The sequence below is a fragment of the Motacilla alba genome, chromosome 8, assembly GCF_015832195.1.
Source record: "Motacilla alba alba isolate MOTALB_02 chromosome 8, Motacilla_alba_V1.0_pri, whole genome shotgun sequence".
Classification (NCBI taxonomy): Eukaryota; Metazoa; Chordata; class Aves; order Passeriformes; family Motacillidae; genus Motacilla; species Motacilla alba.
The window spans coordinates 6,657,647-6,679,812 of NC_052023.1; the positions used below are offsets into that span (position 1 = coordinate 6,657,647).

General features: G+C 36.7%; 1 protein-coding gene across 1 annotated transcript in view; it reads left to right on the forward strand.

The window, feature by feature from the left end:
• The window catches only part of BEND5 (BEN domain containing 5), an 883,422-nt gene that overhangs the window by 35,633 nt on the left and 825,623 nt on the right, over nt 1-22,166 (forward strand). Inside the window, exon 3 of the mRNA XM_038144486.1 lies at nt 11,335-11,459. Coding sequence (XP_038000414.1) covers nt 11,335-11,459 — 125 coding nt within the window. The remainder of the gene's footprint in view (nt 1-11,334; nt 11,460-22,166) is intronic.

Genomic DNA, 22,166 nt, shown 5'->3' on the forward strand with positions numbered 1-22,166 from the left:
CAAAAACATGTTGGTGCCATCTAAAATGTCAATATTTAAATTATCACTTCCGAATGAACAAATAACATCAACTAGATAGTTCTTTAAGGTCTAATTTAAGCTTTAGCTAAACGAAGATAAATGAGGGGAAGCAGTTTTCTGTTGCATCCATGTGGGTGCAGTTACAAAGGCCTGTATAAATTCTAGCAGCATTATAAAACCAAACCAACACAATGTATTTATGATATGAACAGTATTGGCATTTCATAAATATTGGTAAATCTGAAAGTCAAGGGGGTCTTCCAGAGCAGGCTGGTGTCTGGAGGAAAAGAAAATAGCAAGACACAGGAGTCAGAAAATTGTATAAGTAAAAATACAGGAGCAAGTTCCATTACCTACAGAAGGATCAAAATGCTGTATAATAAAGAGAAAAGTAGAGAAATCACCTTGTTCTACAAAAGAATGTCAGAGTAGGAGCTACAGAGGAGGAGGAGGAGATGAGCAGAAAAGTTGTGTATCAGTCTAATCTGATGAAATGGCTACAAATGTACCCAGACTGCAGGAAAGTCTATCTGTAAATTTTATCATGGAGATTATATGGTAAGATACCACTTTTAGGCAATGAAATGATGGGATTAATGTATTGAATGAGAATAACATTTCTAGCCCCCAAACTGTTTTTGTGACTAGATTGATAATGGCATAGAGAATCAAATTCAGTTTTATAATAAACTAAAATAAGACTGTTTCTTCTGCAAAAGCTGTATGTAGGACAGATGTTATTCACATTCAGTATTTGTGTGGAAAGCCTATCCTCGCAGTACCTTTTTCCAAGGATTTTTTTTTATAAGATAAAGAAAGTTTCAGCTATAAATCCAGTAGTTTATTATTTAAAGAGGGTTCTCATCCAGGATCCATCTCAAAACCAAGATTCTTTTAGAGGGCAATACCTGGCACCTTTCGATTAATACTCTTTAATAAAAAAAACTTCTGATTTTATTTACAGCTCTGGTGACTTTTGAGATGTCCTTGAGAATATAATGTAACTGTAGGTCTCTGGTTAAGGTTTCCACCTATTAATTTTTATTCAATTGTCAGTGTGTAGTTATACTTTGGAAGGATTCCCCTGGAAAAATGGTGATTCTGTGTATAAGGTACCAAACTAGGCCAAATGCAGAATTACAGCATTACTGTGCAGTAATAAATCATCAGGAATATCCTCTCATGTAGGATGAAAGAACTTCCTTGTCTTTTGCATTACAAGAATTCTCAGGGTCTTTGCAAAATGATGAATATATTGAGTAGGAAGCATTACATAAGTAGCACTGCTGTGATGTACTAAAGAATAACGAATATGCAGCTTTAAATTTTTCTAACTATTTTTAATACTTTTTTTTTGCACACTTGTGCTGTTAGGCAGCAGGTGTATATGAGAATGTTTTACATCAGAGGCTGTAGAGAGCAACAGATTTCAGTGGTGTGCACAGAGCATCAGGCCCTAATGAGTCAGTATTTGGAACATGCCTCTGTGTGTGCCACACCAGTGATGGTGCATCCCCTGTGGTCCCGCAGTTCCTACTCCCTCATCTGCCTTGGTTGGTGGTTGCTTCCGTGGTTAAGGCTGCAGACGTCATTATAATTTATTTATTAACTCATTCAATATTTATTTAGGATAGCACCCATTATATGCTAAGTGACTTCCAAACAGAAATTTCCCCAAATGCTTTTCCTTCAAGAGCTCTGCTCTGAAAGATGTGGTACAAGCACAGCCGTGAGAGAGTCATTTTGGGAGCGCACGCTTTGTTAAAGAAAGCTGAGTTTCGTGACACTAATGCAAAACCTCTTTGTATTCTGATTTTCCTTTAACAAAGGTTCACTGCCGTGGCTAAATAACTGCCCATCTGTCATTGGAGGCCTTTGGGGAGTTGATAAAGAGGGAGCCGAGAAATCTGTTTTTCTGGGGATTTGGTGGATTTGATGTAGTGGGTGTGTGATGGCCATCTTAGGGCACAGGCCTCTGATTTTTAAGGACTCTTGACACTCCCTACTAAGTTGCTGCTTTACCACTGCCAGTTTACATGATTTTGTCACCTTTTGGAGCATTTTTCCTGCAGTCTTGGGCTCTGCTATTTCTGAATTTATAAGACTCTCACAGATGTAGAAGAAGGAGTCAAGAGACTGACTCCATTTTATTCATCCTTTACAATTTCCCTACTCGGTGAACATTGACATTTTATTCTTTGCAGCATCAGTTTTTTTAGGTCCTTTAACTGAAAGCATTAGTTTTTATTGAAAAGGGCAATTTTGAAATAAGGCTCTTTGGCTGCAAGTGATTAAATATCAATCTCATTTGATCAAAACTATTGAATTCTTTCAGCAAGATTGTATTGTATAATTTCTTAATACATATGTGAGCCTGCTGTTTACAAATGGTCTTTGCAAAACAGATATTTTGGGATATCTGTTACTTGTATATTGTGCTATTTTGCTCATAGTGGTTCTTGAGCAATCATGATCACTAAATGTTCAGGAATACTTGTTGCTGTTTTTGACTATGCTCTAAACTGGCAGCACCAATAAGACTGCTCAACTTAATGAACATAAAAAGACAGAAAATATTCCAGTTCTAGTGGCTTGTGTTGTCTTTCTAAATGTCATTGTTTACTCTTCTGGACTAAAAAAGAAAGTTGCAAGGGATGTCAGTAGGTGGCCTTTGGGATTAACACATGCTAGAACTTTACAGTTATTTATAATGTGAAATCTCTGTAACTGTATCCTCATTGCAGGAGGAACCTCAAGCCTACTTAATAAATTTTAATCCCTCTATTCCCCCTTCCTCTTTGCCCAGACATCATTCAAACACCTGTGACCAAGAAAAGAATTTTTTCTGAAAGGAAGAACTCATCCTAAACCTACCCATTGGCAGCACTGCCTGGACTCCTAGAATATGAGAATCTTTTTGTAACTGTTTTTAGTAAAATAAATCATGGCATTGGCCACCTCACCCCTCCTTCTTTTACATTCAACAAATAGACTTAAGATCGATTATGATTCTCTCCTTTTTCAACCAGTCCTCCTTTCTTAAAGGTTTTAAATTCTCTTAATTTTCTGTGTGGAAGACAATTCTGCCTCCTACTCTAATTCAGATAAAAGTTTTAATTTATAAAACTCCTGTGGGTGTTTCAGTCTAGGCCACACATCATTAATATTTCTGCAATTTAACTCAATACAAAGGAATTAAAGATTTGTTCATTACACTTGTTGGGGACCGCTGAGAAGCAGTAACTGTGTTCCCAGGGCCTACGGGCCAAATGCCCCCAGGAGATGGATCCAGTGCACCTTACTTGTGTCACTTGGGAGGAAAAGTATTGGAGAGAGTGGAACTCTGACTGTGATCCTGAAAAGACGTGGAAAATCAGATCAGGCTCTCATTGTTGTGAATTAAGATCAACACCAAAAGAAAAAAATAAACCAGTAGATATCCATAATTATATGCTCCCCCCAACCAAATTGATACATTTTATTTTAATGCTGTTTACATAGATAAACAAGAGAAGTGTAAAGCTAGAATTTTCATGTGCTCCCAGTCACAATTAGATTTTATCACATGGTTTGCTTACAATAAAAGCTCAATCAGAATTTCTCAGCCTCTGTGAGCTCTACATCCTGATCTACCCTTTGCAGAGATGGAACCTGGCCTTTTACCACTTGCTTCTAAGACCTAAGTCATTGTTCCCATACAATCTTTTCCACAAAAACTACTGATCTACTGCTATTTGGGTGTCACTATTGATAAAAACTTAAAACATTATGGAAACAACAATTTCAACTTAATTGAGGAGGGAAGATACAAAAGAGACTTCAAGTCTGAAGCATCCAGCTTTTTGAGCCATGTACTTTTGAAATGCTTTGCCTATTTGATATTCTTGAACATTTTTCATAGGAAATCTGGATTTTCACCAAAAATGGAGTCACAAGCATCACTTTGGTTTTAACTGAAACATCAGGTTTTTAAAAGAACGTTATATTGGTGAAGAGTACCGAGAGATTTTCTGCAGAACATTGATTTAACTGTGGTAGTGAGGATAATATTTTGTGTTGCAGAGCTTGATATGTGCAATTTTGATGATTTAAACTACAATTTACGGGTGTTGTATATGTGGTTTTTATGGTATTGTCTTATTTTTTGAAATCAGGCTCTGGGCACGAATCTAGGAGGATGCATGATGCAAAAACTGTCATGGGTTTTCAGATATCATCCCTATTTCATTAGATTTTTTTTCCTATTTAGAAATCAAATACTATTTAGAAGTTCTTCAGGACTTATTGCCAAACTGTTTTTTATGAACTCTTTTCACAGTCAAAGACCATAAAGCAAGTGGGAATTTACATCTGATATTCCTAGATGTGCTCCTTTCAGAAGATATCTAATCTTTCACTGGAGAGAAGTTTTTACAGATCTCAGTCCCTGTAGTTCCTGTTCCATTTAGAACATATCAATAAAATTTCTTTGCATTATCATCTCAATGTGTTTTATGATCTGTAAGGATGAATTTCATAGATGTCATTCCATATTCAACATTTTACCTTATTTTGGGAAATATGGAGTTGCATGAAATATAGATTAATACTGTTTGGCTATCTTGGGCTTGATCCCAGGTTCAACTGGTGAAAATGATGTATATTCCAGTCTGTTCCTTGGTTGTTTTTGTTTAAAGAATTTGTATAGATTGAAATGCAGCTGCAAGTGTATTAGTGATTTTCTATTGCTTACTTGTCAAGATTTTTATTGTGTGGATGAAAAATAGCATTTCAAAACCTGGCAGCATATTGACAAAAACAGAAGAGCACTTTGTGTAATTCTCTTTTGAAAAACTACCTCTTTTAGAGACAGAGATTGCCTCAGCTACTTCCATTCATATGTATCTTGATCAATAGATTTATTGATAGCTTTTAGCCAAGATTTAATTCTTTTTTTCTCCTCAGTTCACCATGGTGCTCACTTTTCTGAATTAAGAAACTAGAATTAGGCTCCTATAAGCAAGACATACAATATGCAAGTGCTCTAGGTGTAAAAGGAGGCATTTGACCTTTTGTTGCTAATCTGTGACAGGTGCAGGCTATTTTCTTCCAAATGGTGTTAATTTTCATGTGCAAATCCACCCCCTGAAACCTGCATTCTATATATCCACCACAGGGGAATTGGTGGTCATCATGAGTACTGTAATGGACAGCTGAGAGGGATAATCACTGATATTTCAGCACATTTATGCTCGCGACTCAGTCGGGTTTAGTGCACTTCTGTTTTCACTGCTTATTAGGGAGGCTGAAGTTAGTTATTCATGGCCGGACAAAAAAAAAAAGTGTCTGAGAAAGTTCATGTGCCGGGAACAGCACATTGTTACAAATTAGTTTCCTTTACCATTTCTGGCAAACTCATTACAAAGTAATCGCGCCCTGCGCTGAAGTGCACTTCCTCTGGGACCAATAACTGTAAATAAGCAGGGCTGCAAGCTGGCTGATAAGTTGTTGTTGTGAAGATAACGGTCCTTTTTAGCAGAGTGTTTGACCTTTTTCTTTATATTGCCTCAGGCTTGTCTAAGACCCTCAAGGTCTATTTTTCATCTTAAAAATTCTCTGTAGGCAAGCACAATGTGCGGTTTAAGAAGATTTTAGGATTGCTTAACATATCTATATTTTCTTTTCTAGCATTTTTATGATAATTGTTAGAATGTTTGGTAACTTTAGCTAGCATTTTCTTCAGCAGGTTTTCTTTCTTTGTGTAAAGTACACTTTTATTGATGTAGGAAGCAATAACATTAATATTTTATGAGGACTAAGTGTGTGTTGCATGACTAATAAAATAGTATCATTGGGCTTTTTTTCTGACTTTTAAAGAAACTTGAAACATGCTATTGACCCCTTTCACTTTTCACATTTTGAGATCATTGCACTAAACATTACTCTGTGAAGTAATTTAAGCAAATATAACTAAGAATTTCAGCTCAAATGATTAAAGGAAAGTATATCTCCTCTTTTCTCAGTATGCTAAGAGTATTGAACAGAACTGTGACTGAAAATTGAGCATGTCTTAAAAACAAACCCCAAGGCTAGGTGAAAGTCAGTTTATAGACATTTGGGAATTTGATTTGTTCACATCTTCTCATCAATTTAAAAAGATCCATGCTAATATTTCTGTAAAGTAAAATAACAGAAAAAAGCCCCCACAACTAATTTCTGAGTGCATAGGAGAGAAAATCCAAAATGTTTTGCAAAGTGCTGACTACCCTAATAAATTACTTGTTTTACTTTTAAGATGTAGTCAGACAGTCATTTGCATACAGATGTGCACCCAAATTATTAAAAAAAAAGTTAAACAAGAATTGTCTTAGAATGTCAACCAGCTCAGATTTTATTGCTCATAATGTTGTTGGGGTTTTTTTCCCTTGCAGGTCTCATTAATCAGTTCATTAATCATACATGTACCTTAAATAACATTAATATCTTGTGTTTTATAATGTAAACCACCAAATATAGTGCTAATCACGAGATATGGAGTGATGAGGCTTTGAAGAATGCTGTATACTCTCATATATACAACTTTGTATTTGTGGAATGAAGTGGTGATGAGTTCATGCCCACCTGAGTGAAGTAAAGTGAATTAAAGCAGTAAGTAAAGCAAAGCTGATCTTTCAGTAGTGTGACTTTTTCTCTGACTTTAGAAGAAGACACTTAACCAATGAGATTGTGAACAGACTCTCTTACGGATATCACAAGTGACCAGAGTAGCAATGTACACAGAATAAGAACTGTGCACATGAGGGGTCATACAGTAGTTGTATCATGACTGAAAACTGTTGGTACATCCCTTTCACAAAATTGGTGCTATCTGGCTTTCTCTTACATTTGCCACAATTTCAGCCCAGAGCCTGTTGGCTGCAGGTGCTGCAAAGTACAGTGTATGCATTGTGGAATTGCACAGAAATTCCTGGGACACAGGAGGAACTTGCTGTCTACCCAGTTAATAAATTGTTTTCTCTCTTGCTATATATTTAGCAAAAAGAAAAAAAAATTAAATTCAGTTTAGAGGTGGTTTTTGTTGCACTTATGAAATAAATTGTTTATTTTCAGTGTTAAAATGTTAAAATGGCTTAATATCTAAATGGAATGCTGTAATCAATGTTTTAATTCCTGTTCCATAGTTTCTAATGCATGTCATTGTGGGACCTGTGGTATTGGAATATAATTCTCATCCATTTGAATAAATGCATTTCCCATGATTACAGCACAATGTAGGTTAAAAAACTGTGCAGTTTCTTTTTTGGTTTTTTTTTTTTTTTTTTGATGAGATTAACATTGGTAAGTTTAAATCCTTGCTTGGACACCAAGAAATGTTTTTCAGTGGCATTATCAGTTTTGTACAAAGCATCTCTTAAAGTGAGGAGGTGTTTTGTTCCTACAGTTCTTGGCTTCTTTGTACCAAAACTGCTGTCTTGTTTAATGACATTGCTATGTGGGCTGAAATTAGGCTGACAGATTGTGAGCAAAGGCTGTGATATTACAAACAATAGTCTATTGAGCACAAGGAACTTGTTGAATTAGTTACCGGAGGCATAAGTGCTCAGTCCAGCCTCTTTAGCATCTGGAAGACAGAGAAGAAATAGTGGGCTAATGAAATGTCCAAATGACACCAAACTGCAGAGGGCTGCAGGTGACAATGGCAGCTGATGTGTGCCTGGTAAGAGGCAAAAACTAATAATAAACCAATAAACTCACAAAAGGAAAAAAACAGGGCATTGGGAGGGAAGGGATTCAAATCAAGACAGAAAATCATGTTGGGGCTCCTGAGGAGTCAAGCACACAGATGATTATATTTTAAGTGCTCTGCTGGATTTGAGGTGGGTTTTCCAGAGCAGACTGGATGGCAGTGGCTTCAGCACACCAGCTCTTCACCATCCATGATTTCCTCTGACATCGGTACAATTCGCCAGTGCTAGTTTAGGGATCCTGAGGACCCTGTAAAGCGGTTCTGAGTGGGTCATCTGTTCCCCATCCAATTCAGGTTAGCTTGGTGTTGAAAAAGGAACTGATATGTGCAAAAGGTCAAAATCAAGGTCTCATTTTGCTCTGTTTTAATTATTCACTTAATAATCTTTTAGTTTCTTATGCCTTGCAGTACAAGTTTTTAATGGTCTTTGAACTTTAAGTATGAATTTAATTGCTTCTGTGTCCTTCTTTAGGAGTAATTCCATCAAAATTTGCTGCAGATAACTTAATCCGTATCTGGAATTGCTGGGATTACTGGGAGGCATGTATATTAGTTTATTAGTTGACAAGATGGACCTAGCCCACCATCTGTGTTCATGCAGCCTGCTGCCTTAACCTAGAGAATCTGCCAGGATCACAGGCACAGCTCAGGCTGAAGTGAATTCACACCCCAAACTTTGTCCAGAGAAGTCTAAATCTGTGACCTGTGATGCAACTGGAATCTAAACTTTCTGGATGAATACCTTGGACTACCTAAATCCTGAAATAGCCAAAGAATATTATTATGCCAGCTATGTCATTTACACATGACATTTAATGAAAAATAAAGCAAAACAAATTCACTTAATTGAAAGTATTATAACAGAATAGCTTGGTTTTACCATTCCCATTTACTTTGGATAATAGTCTGTAGGAAATCATGGTTTACGTTCAGATTTGAGTTCAGTTGTCAGTAAGGGATGGGTCTGACCTCTGTGGCAGAGTATGCACTTAGATGTGTCAGGGACTCCAGCTAAAGCCAGGAGCTGTGGTGGGTTGGCTTTGCCCACCCGGTGCTCTCTCACCCCCACTCCTCTCGAGGACAGAGGTGAAAATAAGATGGAAAAGCTCCTGGGTCAAGGTGCAGACACGGAGGGCACTCACCAATGGCCTACGCAGGCAGAACACTCTGCTCTGGGGAGACTCATTTGTTGCCGGTTAAAATAGTTTGCATAGTAAAAATCAAAGAGAAACTAAACCAGCGCCTTTTCCCTGCCCTTCCTTGTTTCCCAGGATCATCTTCCCCACACAAGGAGCTGTGCAAGGAGCAAGGGCTGATCCTTCCTTGCTCCCTTGCTCCACCCTAGGCCTTTTCCCTTCCGAGGGCTGCAGTCCTGTCAGGAGCACCTGCTCCAGCCTGGGTTCTCCAGCCTGGGTTCTCCATGGGCCTCTGCTCTTCCAGGAGACACCAACCTGCTCCAGCCTGGGTCCTCTGTGGGTCACAGCTCCTCCAGGAGACACCAACCTGCTCCATCCTGGGTCCTCTGTGGGTCACTGCTCCTCCAGGAGACACCAGCCTGCTCCATCCTGGGTCCTCTGTGGGTCACAGCTGCTCCAGGAGACACCAACCTGCTCCATCCTGGGTCCTCTGTGGGTCACAGCTCCTCCAGGAGACACCAACCTCCAGGAGACACCAACCTCTCCATCCTGGGTCCTCTGTGGGTCACAGCTCCTCCAGGAGACACCAGCCTGCTCCATCCTGGGTCCTCTGTGGGTCACGGCTCCTCCAGGAGACACCAAGTTGCTCCAGCCTCTCCCCACAGGACACGAGGCTCTCTCTCCTGGCTCCCAGAGCATCCCCTTCCCTCCTCCTCCTCAGTTCTCCTCAGGCTCCCTCGCCCCTCTGCCTGTGTACATTTTGCCTTTCACTGGACGCACTGTCACCACCTGGGCTGAGGGCTGGGCTGTGCCGTGGGTGAGGCTTTCTGGAGCCATCTGGGAGTGCTGGAAGGAGCAGGGGCAGCGCAGCCTCCCCAGGAGCCAGGCCTGCAGCCCACTGCCAGCACCTGGGCACGGACACCCACCACAGCAGGTGACATTATTTGTGTTTGGCAGAGGCATTCTGGCTTTGCAATAGAACTGTTTTTTCAAATATTTCCAATGCCACGTGTCTCCTTGAGGCGAGCCCTCGGGAACAGATTGAGAGCGTGGAGCAGGCCTCTGCAGAGGGAAGCAGTGGAGAGAATTTTCTTCTGAAAAGAAGAATGTGGGTAGAAAAGTAGAGGATAACATTAAAAATAGAGAAGATTAAGCATGTTCCATTAGTAAAGCCAGAAATAATTTAGGATAAGGTAGAAATCCTGGAACTGTGTTGATGAACAGAATTAAAAATTTCTTTTCCCCTCTTTTTTTCCAGCTCAGAGCAGCAGATCAGCTGAATTTTGCTGCTCATGCTGGTATTGAGCGATGTATTGCCAGAGTACAGTCCTATTGACTGCAGTGGGACTTGCTGAAGAGGGAATAATTTAGGTCAAATAACCTTATAAATACACATTAGAACCCAACAGTATGTTTCCAACCCAAGAAGGTATATCTAACCCCTGGAATATATTTGAAACCATAAACCCAGGTTTTCAGTGCTACTTTTAAAAAAAGAAATATAATTTAGCATGTGAGCTAAAACACGGTCCTGTCTTGCAAGATGAGATGGGTTTTGGATTGGATCAGGAAAATGTAAAGTCTTATTTTTGTAGTGTATCAATGAAATGGACAGTCTAAACCCTGTCTCTAAAAATCTTGGCACACTTCAAAGGAAAATGCCATTTCAGCAATTTAAAAGCACTTAGTGGGTTTTTCCAGTGCTGAACTTCATTTCTATAGCCGGTGTGGTTGCCTGCTGAATAATGCCATAGGGGACAATGTAGCTCTGACTATATTTAAAAATACGATTCCATGAATTTCACTGGGAACCAGCTGAAGCAAAATCTCATTTGTGTCTTTGGAAGGAGGTGATAGTGTCTGTAAATGGTGAAGGAAGAGGATTGAGATGGTTTTTGAATCCCAGAAGAGATGAAGGCTGGACCATCTGTGGGGAGAGAGGGATGCTTAGAGCTAGAGGGGCCAGGCAGAAATCTGGGGGCTCTTTAATGTTACAGAGACTTGAACATGAGCAACAATTGGAAAGAAAGAAATCCTAACAGGTGGGGGACTAAAAGATATGCAGAGACATCATTAGAAAAGTAAAAAAAAGAAAAAAGGAAACAATTAAAAGGATTATGTTCTAAACAATTATGTTAGAACACATAATTGGAGTATTCAGATAAGAGGATACAGAAGGTCAATTTGATTGAATAATAAAAATCTGTGTTGTCTTCTTTTTGGTGTATTCATATGCATGTAGCTACGTATTTTATTTTATGACTACAGTGAAGCCTTTAACAATAATTCTGAACTACCTTTAAAAACTAATTCTGAACTGTTTTAAGGCCTACTTTACTTGTATATTTTAACCAGTGGAGGTAGAAGTTTTAAAAACTTTTCTCAGTGTTGTTCCTAGAGAATTGATCAGCCATTCATTAAAACTCATCCTGTTTCTTCTGTTCTTGATAGGGAACCTTGGCCGGGTGGACCTCGTCACAGAGTTTGAATATGACCTCTTCATTAGGCCAGACACCTGCAACCCACGCTTCCGAGTCTGGTTCAACTTCACTGTGGAAAACGTGAAGGAATCACAGGTAAGTGATAATAAATTAGATGATATGATAGCTTCAAAAATTCCTTACTCCAGCGTATGTTTTCTTTAACAAAAAAGATGCCAGCCCAGGTTTGCAAATAAAAATGTCTTTAAAATGTATCTTTTTTTCTTTGAATTTTTTTATAAATAAAAGCAGGTATCAGCAGGAGTGGGTATGACCATGCTTTTCAGCTATTCAAGACAGGAGGTAATTGCAAAGACAGTATAACTTTTGCCAACTAACAGAGCTGGTATTAATAATGGCTGCCACTTATTTGTGCTTTTGTATTCTAACCAAATATGTGTGTTTATTATACAAAAAAGAAGTCCATCATAGCTGTTCAAATATTATCACTCAAGCCTTCATTTAATACCTGTAGAACAATGGGGTAGCTTTGCAAACAGGCATTTCCCCAGTGACTTGTAGCAGAGGAGTTGCTTGTCAATGTGTCCCTTGTGAAAGAGGAGGTTTAAATGTGAAGCAAATTGATAGGCAACTGTTTTGCTTACTTTTAAATAATGTTTTTTGCAGTAAAGATGCCCCTTGAGAAAGAAACTTCCTTGCTCTATTTTATCACTTATAAAAGTTAGTATATAACTTTCACATTGAAAAATTAAAAAAAAATTCATTTCACTTTTCACATGTACCTTGAATTTTGTTCTGGTGGCCTGCCTTAGTTTATCAGAATCAGTCTGTCATTTTTATTTAATGGAAATAAAACATATTTAGTAAGAAAAAAAACCTGCGGAAGCTTGATAGTTGTGTTCCTATGAGACTAATATCTTAATATCCAGCACTGTATCATTCCTGTTACAACTGGAAATCATGAAATTGTTTATCTATCATCCTGGAGCCTGCTACTTTATCAGACAGACCCTTTCCCCTGCTGTGCCTTACTCAACTGTGATCAAATTATATAGTCATGAGATGAATGGGAATCTGTCTCAAGGAGGCAAAGAGATCGGGTAGAAAGATACAATATATATCTAGTGCTTACAGGATATTTGTTTTCATGGTTGTCTACATGAAAGAGAATGGTTCCACTATTAAGTTTGACTTGTGAGGTCTGTTTTTATAATGTGTGCTCCTATAATCTTTTTCTCATCTCTCCAATTTCCGTTAAAATGAGACCTGCCTGGATATAATCTAGTCTGGAACCTTTTTTTAGGTCTTTGTACTACAGGCCATGGGCAGCATTAGTCATTGCAGCTCAGCTATATTAAATGAAAGTTAGAAGTTGCTGCATCAAACATACTGTGTAATGTAATTTGTTTTCTGCATTTTGATTATTTTATGTTTTACTAGAAAACAGTAACAAGGAAGCCCAAACTATTCAGTATTGCTTCAAAATGTTGCACTAATACAAATACAGAGGACTTTTGATCACATTATATGTAAAAGTAGATATTTTAATAGCTCTCAATAAATCATTACCTGGATAATATTGTATTTATTTTTGATATCTCATAGAAGTAAAGTGTGAAGAAGGCACATCTATACATTTATATATATTAGGTCTGGTTTCAGCCTTTTGGATAAAGACTCACAAAGAATAGCTACTTTTGTTTTTTGTATTGCCTATTAGTGCAATACAAAATTTTGTCTTATTAATCTACTGATAAATGAAAAGAAAGGCCAATTAGACATTCCAGCTAATCTTACAATCCATGCATTATTCCATAAGAAAACAGGTTCGTTGCTTCCTTCTGGTTTTAATTTTCTTAAGACATGGAGCTTCCATTTCCTATGTCTCAAAACTGTTTTATAGAGTCCTCTCACAGTGTTGCTTGATTTTTAGCCTAAAGCTTTCCTTTATTTAATCCCACAATTCCCAGTTGCAATTCTGCTTAGTAATAACTCCTCTTGGTACAAATAAATCCTCATCATCCCTGACTAACATTTATATTTCTGTGAATGATAACATTCCTCATCATTTGTGTGTCAACCTAGCTATCATGTTTGGTTCTTTCAGCCCTATATCCAATAGACCACTTTACCTTTTAAGTATTTTTCCGCTTTGGGGCCTTTGAACTTTCATCATAAGTGAATCTTTCAGTCCTTTGATAATTAGCCCAGTTTCCCAAGGAAGTAAAGCTTATATGATCACACTGTCTACTTGCTAGCCTAGGTGTTTGTATGGCTGCTGACCCCTCTCCTCTCTTTTCTCCTTCAATAGCTTCTTAACTCTTGGCCAGTTTCAGCACCGCTGGGCAGGAATTCCTGTACGTTTTGGGAAAACAGGCTGCCAGATGGGCAAGAGACCCATTAGTGTTCCCACTGGCAGACAGGCTATAGTATGAGATCATTTCTTATTAAACATCAGAGAATCCACAGAGGAGATGAATAGGAGAAAGTACTCATTGGAATTTGCATTTTTAAGATACCAGAGAATCCAACCATGAAATCCAAATCCATAGCATTTAGTAATTTTGCTTCTTGCAGAACTTCTTGTTTTTATTATTATTCTTTCTCTTCCAGTTCCTTCAATATTTTCTTTATAGTGCGGAACTAAAATTTAATGGATAATTCTGAGTATGCTAATCCCAATTTAGAGAGAAGGGGCTCGAGTCCCTTTGCTGTGTTACTGCCTCACTGTAGACAGCTGGAAATTGCAGCAGCCTTTTGTTGCTGTATCACTATGGAAACTCAGGCCTAATTTGTTTTTCCCTATCATACAGAAGTCTTTTTTAGAGTGATTGCTTCCTTGCTCCTGTTACGTATGTCTGAGATTACTGTTGTGCTTCATAGGTAATAGAGCTAAGCTCTGTGCCATACCAGTGACAGCTCTAATATTTCCAGAATTATTTTTAGAATTTTATTATAAACTTGGTTTATTTGATGTTCACTTCCTGACGTTGAAGTAAAACCAACAGACTTTCTAATTTGGAAGTTGGTAAATTAATTTCTTCCTCCTTATGATTTGGACTTCTACATCAGACATTTTTTGTTGTCAGTTTTATTTTTACTTTTTTTTAACAAGGAAAAAAGATTTAAAAAAAGCGCTAATGTCTCATATTTATGGGGGAAAATGAGCCATCATGTAAGATACCTGCATGATGTAAAATTTGGACTTTTGGTCTCCTTACACGGTTTCTGACTTGGTACTCGGTCTGAAAAGATGTGAGCTATGATTCTTTTTTGTTACTTGTTTGGTGAATTCAATTAACACCAATATTGGAAAAGAAAAATAGAGACTGATATGTTACATGTAAGGAAAACATATAGACTTGTATGGTTTACACATATACATGAAAGGGAGAGTGAAGGAAATAGGATTTGCTGTGGAACACATGGTCTCATGGGCAAAGCCTCCAATTTCTCTAATTATATATGTGTCACAGGCTGCTCTGTGTTCCTGATAATGCTCTTTACTGGGCAGGGGTTGCTTCCTATTCACTTCAGCCATGGCCCTTCTAACGCCATCTACAATTTTGCTAAATTTCTTCTCTGCGCAGTCGGAAATTGGATGAACAAATTTCATCTCCCAATTGCCTTTCAAGTATTTTAAATACACAGTGCTTCAGGTGCAAGATTACCTCTGAGCTAGAATGGCTTTAATGCTATTACTAGCAACAGTGATTCATTTGAGCTTTTTGGGGAAAAAAAAAAAGAAATGTGTGTATGTGTGATAAATTATAAAAAATATGCTGGTATACCGATATTGGAGGATTTTACAGGTGGAAAGAATGATTATTGTTTTTGAGGGCCATAGCCAGAAATTCTTCTCAAGTGCTTGACACTCACTGTTCCAGTTACTGTAACCACACTGGAAAAAGATGATCTTTGTCCTAGAAAATTTTCTTTTGAGTAATTTGGAGGGAAATAAGAGTTAAATACAAGAAAGCAATGAAAGGATTAAAAATATTTGAGGATTTTTGATTTAACACACAGCAGCCATATTATATCACTAACTTATGCACATCTAGGCCTCATGACAAATTCTGTGTGTGTGTACCCTAAGGAGCTGTGCTGTCTGATGAATCATGTTGAGAAATGGTATTTTCACTGAGATTAAAAAAAGAATTTCCAACAGAAGGGGTTTCCTAATAGTGCCAAATTTTGTTCTGTAAGTGTTGATAAACACATTTGGAGTTCTTCATCACAAAGGTACTGACAAAATATACCAAGAAGGATAGAGGAAAAGAATGGATATTTGGCAGCTAGGATTTGATCATTACTTACAGTTAATAAATCAATCCAGATTGAGGTTAAAATCAAAGAACCAAATGTTATTTACTTCAAAGGCATTTTTCCTGTTACTTCAGTTGCTGTTGGACTGAAACTAGAATTTTGACTTACGAATTTTTTTGGGGTTTTTTATGTGTGAGTATGGACCAGGAAAAAGGATAGCCTCTTCTTCAGAATTTTAAACAGGATGCCCAGGTAAGACAGAGATTATCATAGCTGGACATTATTATGAATGCATGGAACTGTCTTTGTAGAATTTTATGGTTTTTTTTCCTACACTGTTTTTTAAAATATAAAAGGCTGTAAGGTCTCTGTTGTCTTTAATTGATTAGATATTCAGGAAATATTTGTTATTGACAGTGGATTTTATAATATGTTCAGGCCTGTTTTTCCTGTCCTAAAACAACTCAATGATCCTTAGCAGATAACTGCTTCTTTATGGTGCTACAGCTGTGATTGTTTAAAGATATGAGTGATATGTGTATAGGGAGAGATAATGTCTCTTTATACCAACTGACACATTTTGGAGAAGCAGGGAGGAAAAAAAGAAAAGCAGGCATAATTTGAGGTACTCAACCTTTTTTTCTGACCTAAGAACTCATTCTGTGCAGTTAATTCCTGCAGAAGCTGCATCCAAAGTAAGATGGAGTGAATATGACATCAAAAGCAGGCTAAAGTTGGAAATAGGCTACCTTTTTACTTTCTTCTTCTTAAGCAGACGTGCTTTGCTCTACTGTCATTTGGGGATTTAAGTTACTGGTATCAAGATGCTTTATAACATCTTATACTCTTTCCAGCTTCTCATTTGAGAAGAAAGATATTTTCTTTACTGTGCATTAAAGGCTGTATTGCATTTACCTAGCTTTGGAAAATGCATATGTAAAAAGGCATGTTTTTATGAAAGAGTACACATCTGAAATTTTTAAGTGAATACATTTGAAGTGAATGAATAAAGCATTTTTCGCAACATTCCTAACCAACCTTAAATGCATAATTTCTTTCGTGTGTTTCATTGCTTTTACCTTCTTAATTAATTAGGTATACATCACTCATTTATTAATAATTTACATTAATAATTTATTAATCCTCCTCTGTACAACTTGTGTAATCTCTCTAAATATCTGTTTATAATAATTTGCATGGAAATCACTAGATTATTTGAATTTTCCCTGTTTAGGAAGCCCTCAGCTGTTACCCATCTATATGTACTCTTACGTGAATTTTTAGCACTCTAGAAAGAGATGCCCAACTCTTCCTGTATTTTGGTATTTTAGTCACTGTTTACACCGGTAGGCAAAACCTGATGTTTTTCACATCCCAGTTTTGTTTTGTCATATGAATTTATTTTGTTTCCTTAGTTCTGATACTTTTCTTGAAAACCATCTATATTTAAGAGGTTAAATGGGTGTCAGTAATCCAGCTGACACTGCCAGCTCACATTCCCATTTTGACTTCAAGATGTAACTGTGAGTATCATCACTGCTATAACTTTTCGTTTCCGGCTTACTGTAGTGTTAGTATTGATTTAGTTAGAGCAGTATCAAATTTTTATTTGTTTCATATGTGAGTGAAGTTTTTCCTTTTCTCTTAGCTATCAAATAGTGGATTTCAGTTCTTGTGGCTGAACTTGGTTAAAATTTAAACTTTGACGTGCATCTAAGGCTGCTGGGTTTGTCAGTCATTATCATTCATCATTATCATGTCATATAATGTTATGATTTATCTTCCCTTTGAGAAAAGCAAATACTGCATAAAGGTTGAAGTTATAATCACTTTTGTAAGATTAAAAAGGAGCCAAAGATGTTTTGAAACATTTTCATCAGGAAAAATCAAGTAAAAAAATTAATCTCAATTAGAGAATTATTTCAGTGAAAATTCTTTGGTGTTCACTGGCAAATATGACAAGAGTTGAGCAAAATAAAAGTTATCTGTTTGTATCCTTTGGGATTCCTTTTGGAATTTAGAAGTAGCAAAAGTCTGGACCTTAAGTTGCTTTTTGTTTAATCCAATGGTATCCCTGTGTGTGACAATGTTGCACTACATATCCTGCACTGGCCAAGTTTCTTAAAGCTGTGTTTGTGTGCATATATATAGATTTTACATATAAACCTGCATAAATCTGTGTCTATCTGCCAAGAAACATGAGGCTGCAGTGAGTGCATTCGGATAATATCTTTTTTAGTAACAGCTTTACTACAGGGTAAGCAGATTATTTCTTTGAGTAGCACATGCCCTTCAACTTGAAAAAAAAAAAGGGAAAAGAAGAATGGAGGCAGAATCATGATGCAAATTTTGTAAGACCTTGTGGTACCACAGCACCTGATAATATGATTTTTGTTAGGGAAGGGCTTGAATTATCTGAAATTTGTATGAAAAATTAAAATTAATTATTTCAAAGGTGCCTTTGTATTTTTAAAAGTAGTTTTACTGATCTCTGTGTTGGAAAGTGGTACAATTTTATCATAAGTCAAAAGTGCACGGGGTTAGATGATACCTATAGCAGTTGAGGTAATCATTTACTTACTGAGGAAGCCATATGAAATGATAGTTAAATAAGAAACAAAAGTGATGACATTTAAAATAGATTGCATGTGTGTCTCAACATTTAAAAAAAGAAAAATCTATTGAACATACTGCAGTTTTGAAGAAAAATAATGTTACCATTTTGGAAACTTGTGCCTATATTGGTCATGTATAAAATTAGATTTATAAATGATGATTCTTCCAAGTTGGAATCCTTTCAAGTACGTATAATTTTATTTTGGATCAATAATTCAGTTGTGCTTGGAATAGATTGAGGATGCATGTGAAACTTTGGTAAGTGCAATATAGTGTGCATCTCCATGAAATTATCCAAAGCTGTCATGACAGGTATCATCCTTTAAAAGTAATGAATGCAGGTAGGTTGGTAAAGAGGGGAAGCAGTCAGCATTACCAGAACAACTTCTGTCCTGGGGAAATATTCACTCTTGGCAAGGCAGTGTTAAATTCAAAAACTTTTTCTGTTCCAGGTGTCTGTAAGAACATTTCGGATTCCAGAGTTCAGTAATTATTGCACATGTACTGTACTCTTCAGCTTTAACACTGCCTTTTGACTCCAGGGAACTAATGGCCAGGTGTGTTTAATTTCCTATGATGGTGGCATCTGTCACTCAAAATGTCAAAAATACATTATAGATGTCATCAACAAAATCAGCGCTGTGATGATCTTGATGTCAGTGATGTGACATGCTTACTTTTCTTTCAATTTAAAACATTTTTGATTTCTGATTAAATACTCTCTTTTTTAGTTCTAGAGTGAATTGTTTTCCATGCAAATTTGGTTTCATTTTCTTTTTATTACTGAAAAGTCTTTATATCAGAATGTAGAAGCATACATTGTAGAAGTGAAGATGAAATGTTTTGAACTTTCCTGCTTTTAGTTTTTTGTATCTTTTAAATTCAGAATAATTTTAAATTTTTAAAAATTCAGAATAATCTATGTCTTCCATTGATTTCTGAGGGAGCAAAGTTCCTACAGTGTTAAATGCCGCAGAAAAATTCCATCCATTTTGTTCCTATGCTCTACTTCTTATAAATATATGCTTAGTTTATAAACTCTGGAGCTATCACACATTAAGGTATGCAGTTTCAATTTTTTAGGGAGGAAATAAAATTAAAATGCCATCATTTGTAGCTACTTTTCTGTTTGTTTGTTTGTTTGTATTTACTGTTAATTGAAACTGGAAAACTGGATAGGTTACCTGAGATATTACATTATATATGGTAAAATTATTATGTTTCTTCCAGCAAAATATATTTTAATTTATCAATTGAAGAAGCTGTGAAATACTCTGTAAAATTACTGTGCATTTTTTTTGCTTTGAGAAATTAAGGAAAACTAACACTGGATTTATAAACTGACTCAACATAGAGCTGCTGTATTTTACATACAGAACACAGAATAATCAGCTGAGTGGTTCTGATGATTGAGTACGGTTCCCCCAGTTTAGGACCTGACCTGTACACCCTGGATAGGCAACATCTGCTGGTACACTACCACTCAGGATGGCCCTGGTAATTTTTTTTGTGATTTGAGAAGCTCCATGGAAGCTTCTAATTTTCATAGTAGCACTACCATGATGAACTGTGGCTCATTACTGTAAACTGATGGCAGCTGTTAATACTATTACAGGCAGAGACTTTTTATTTAAGGGAAACATTAGCCAGTAACTGGTAGATTTCTGACACAGTATTACATAAGGCTTCCTGTTAGGAAGGAGAGCAAAGAGAAATGGATTTGAACCCATTAGTATCAGAATTACGTGTCAAAAAGCTAGAGCAGAGTTCAATTTATTTCTGCAATAAAGTGTAAGCTAGAGATTGACTTGACAATTATTTTACCTTACATTGCTCTGGTTGTTCTGAGATGACTATTCCAACATCAAATCATCTTGTTTGGACATCTTTTACAGAATAACATGATAGTCTAAATATGCATTATGTTATGTAGGAACTAAAACTCGGCAGGTTTTTTCAAGTAGAAATGAGTTTTTTATTACTCCTTTTACTAGAGGATGTATATACAGTGGAACACATTCAGCATAGATTTAAAACAACTGCATGTATTTTCTGCTAAATCTAGTGCACGTTGTTGAATGGCGTTTACATTGTGATAGAAAGGATAATCTTTCTGCACCTTTTAGTGGCTTGGTATAAGGAATACAAATAATCTGCCCAAAATATTTGTTTTCTCTAAGCCAGTCAGTGAGCAGGATTGTGGCTCATGTTTACCAGTCTCTTTTTCCCCTAATAATTTTCCAAGATAAGAGACAAAAAATTGGACAATCACTTCCTCATTATAATTTTCAACTTTGAGAAGAGCAGTGCTACCAAAATTTTTGTCCACTTAATATATGTATTGTCCTACTAAATACCAAAGTGCACGAATTCAGAGCCTTAACCTTGAACATTGTAACAAGCTTTTATTGGAATGTCAATTTTACCTGTCTTGAATTGATGGTCCTCTACAGAACACTTATTCAATTTTCTGCTTGTCTAGTATAATTTTTGGAGGGTGTTGTGTTCATTGTCCCTCTGAAAAGTCTCATGAAGCTTTGCAGAAGATGTTTATAAAAACTTTCATAGAAGTAACATATCACACCAACATGCACATTCTCCTAGCAGGTTTTCCTTTCCCTGCATGGTTTCATGCAGGACCATGTCATACTCAGGAGTGATTCAGGGAAGCAGAATTCCAGCTTTGCAGCTTGTTGTGTGTTCATGTTCTGATCTTCTCTGAACTCTGTGGGCAAAACTAATCCCGCAATCAGAGCACTACAGAGTCTTGTGGGATCCGTGGCCGGGCATTTCCTGGCCCTGCAAATTTGACAGTGATGCTGAGTACCTCCAGTGTTAGGTTTAGAATCGCCTCAATGCCCAGATTAAACTGAATATCCTTCCTGGCAGGCATGTGGAATGGCAATTCCATGGCTTTGGAATATCCAGGATGAAACTGCAATAGCTGTTCCTTGTGGGTTTTCTCTTCCCTATGGCTGCAGAAGGATTTCTTTGAACCAGAGGTTAATATAGCTACCTACCTATGTCAATTGTTATTTTACATGGAGTTATGTATATATATTTTATTGATTTAAAGCCTGTGCATTATAAAAATCAGCCTATAAAAAGAGATGGCATGTATGCAGGGAGATAATTTCTTTTTTCTTTTTTTTTTTTTTTTTCCAGGAATTTCTCATGCATAGATACAAATGAATTTTCTAAATGTAAATGTTTGGCTAGATTATTCTTCAGAGACACATATTGATTTCTGTTGTCACCCTTCAGTGAGATTGAATGTAGGTTACTGGGAAATCCTTTCCAAGCACATACTGAAAAAAATGTAAAATATGATTTCCTTGACAGTTAGTGAAAAGAGACAGAGTAGACGTTAACAAATTAACTGTGTTTATTCCATCCTCACCAGTTTAAGTCTTTCAGCTTCTAAAAAATCAGCTCGTTTAGTGCTTGGAGAATACGGGTCCATATTGCACTGGGTGAGCTCGAAAGCACATTTTGAAATTCATAGCTTAGCAAAAGGGAAGCTTTGCATTTCCTGATTTTGCTTTGCAGATCTAAATGTGGAGTTGTGGCTCTCTCTCCAGAGTGGGAAGTACTGCATAATTCTGCACTTTAGGCTATTCTATAATGCAAGTAGTATGAGTCTCATGGAAAACTGTGTGTGATGGCCAAGCTTAATCCTAAAACGTGTTTCATTCAGCTTTCTAATAAACCTAAAATTCATAAATTTCTGTGTCTTATAGTGAGTTTGATAATTATGGATTCTAATAATTTTACACTCCAGTGCTTAAACCTAAATATTGTTCTACAAATACTTTTTCCTTTTTCTTTTCCTTTTTTCTTTGTTATTTAGAGAGTACAAAATGCCTTCAGAAATACCAGAGTGCAACCTATGAAGAATTTGTTTTTATAACAATATAATTTTATGTCTATCTAAACAAGTTATGTTAAAACTTGGATAAT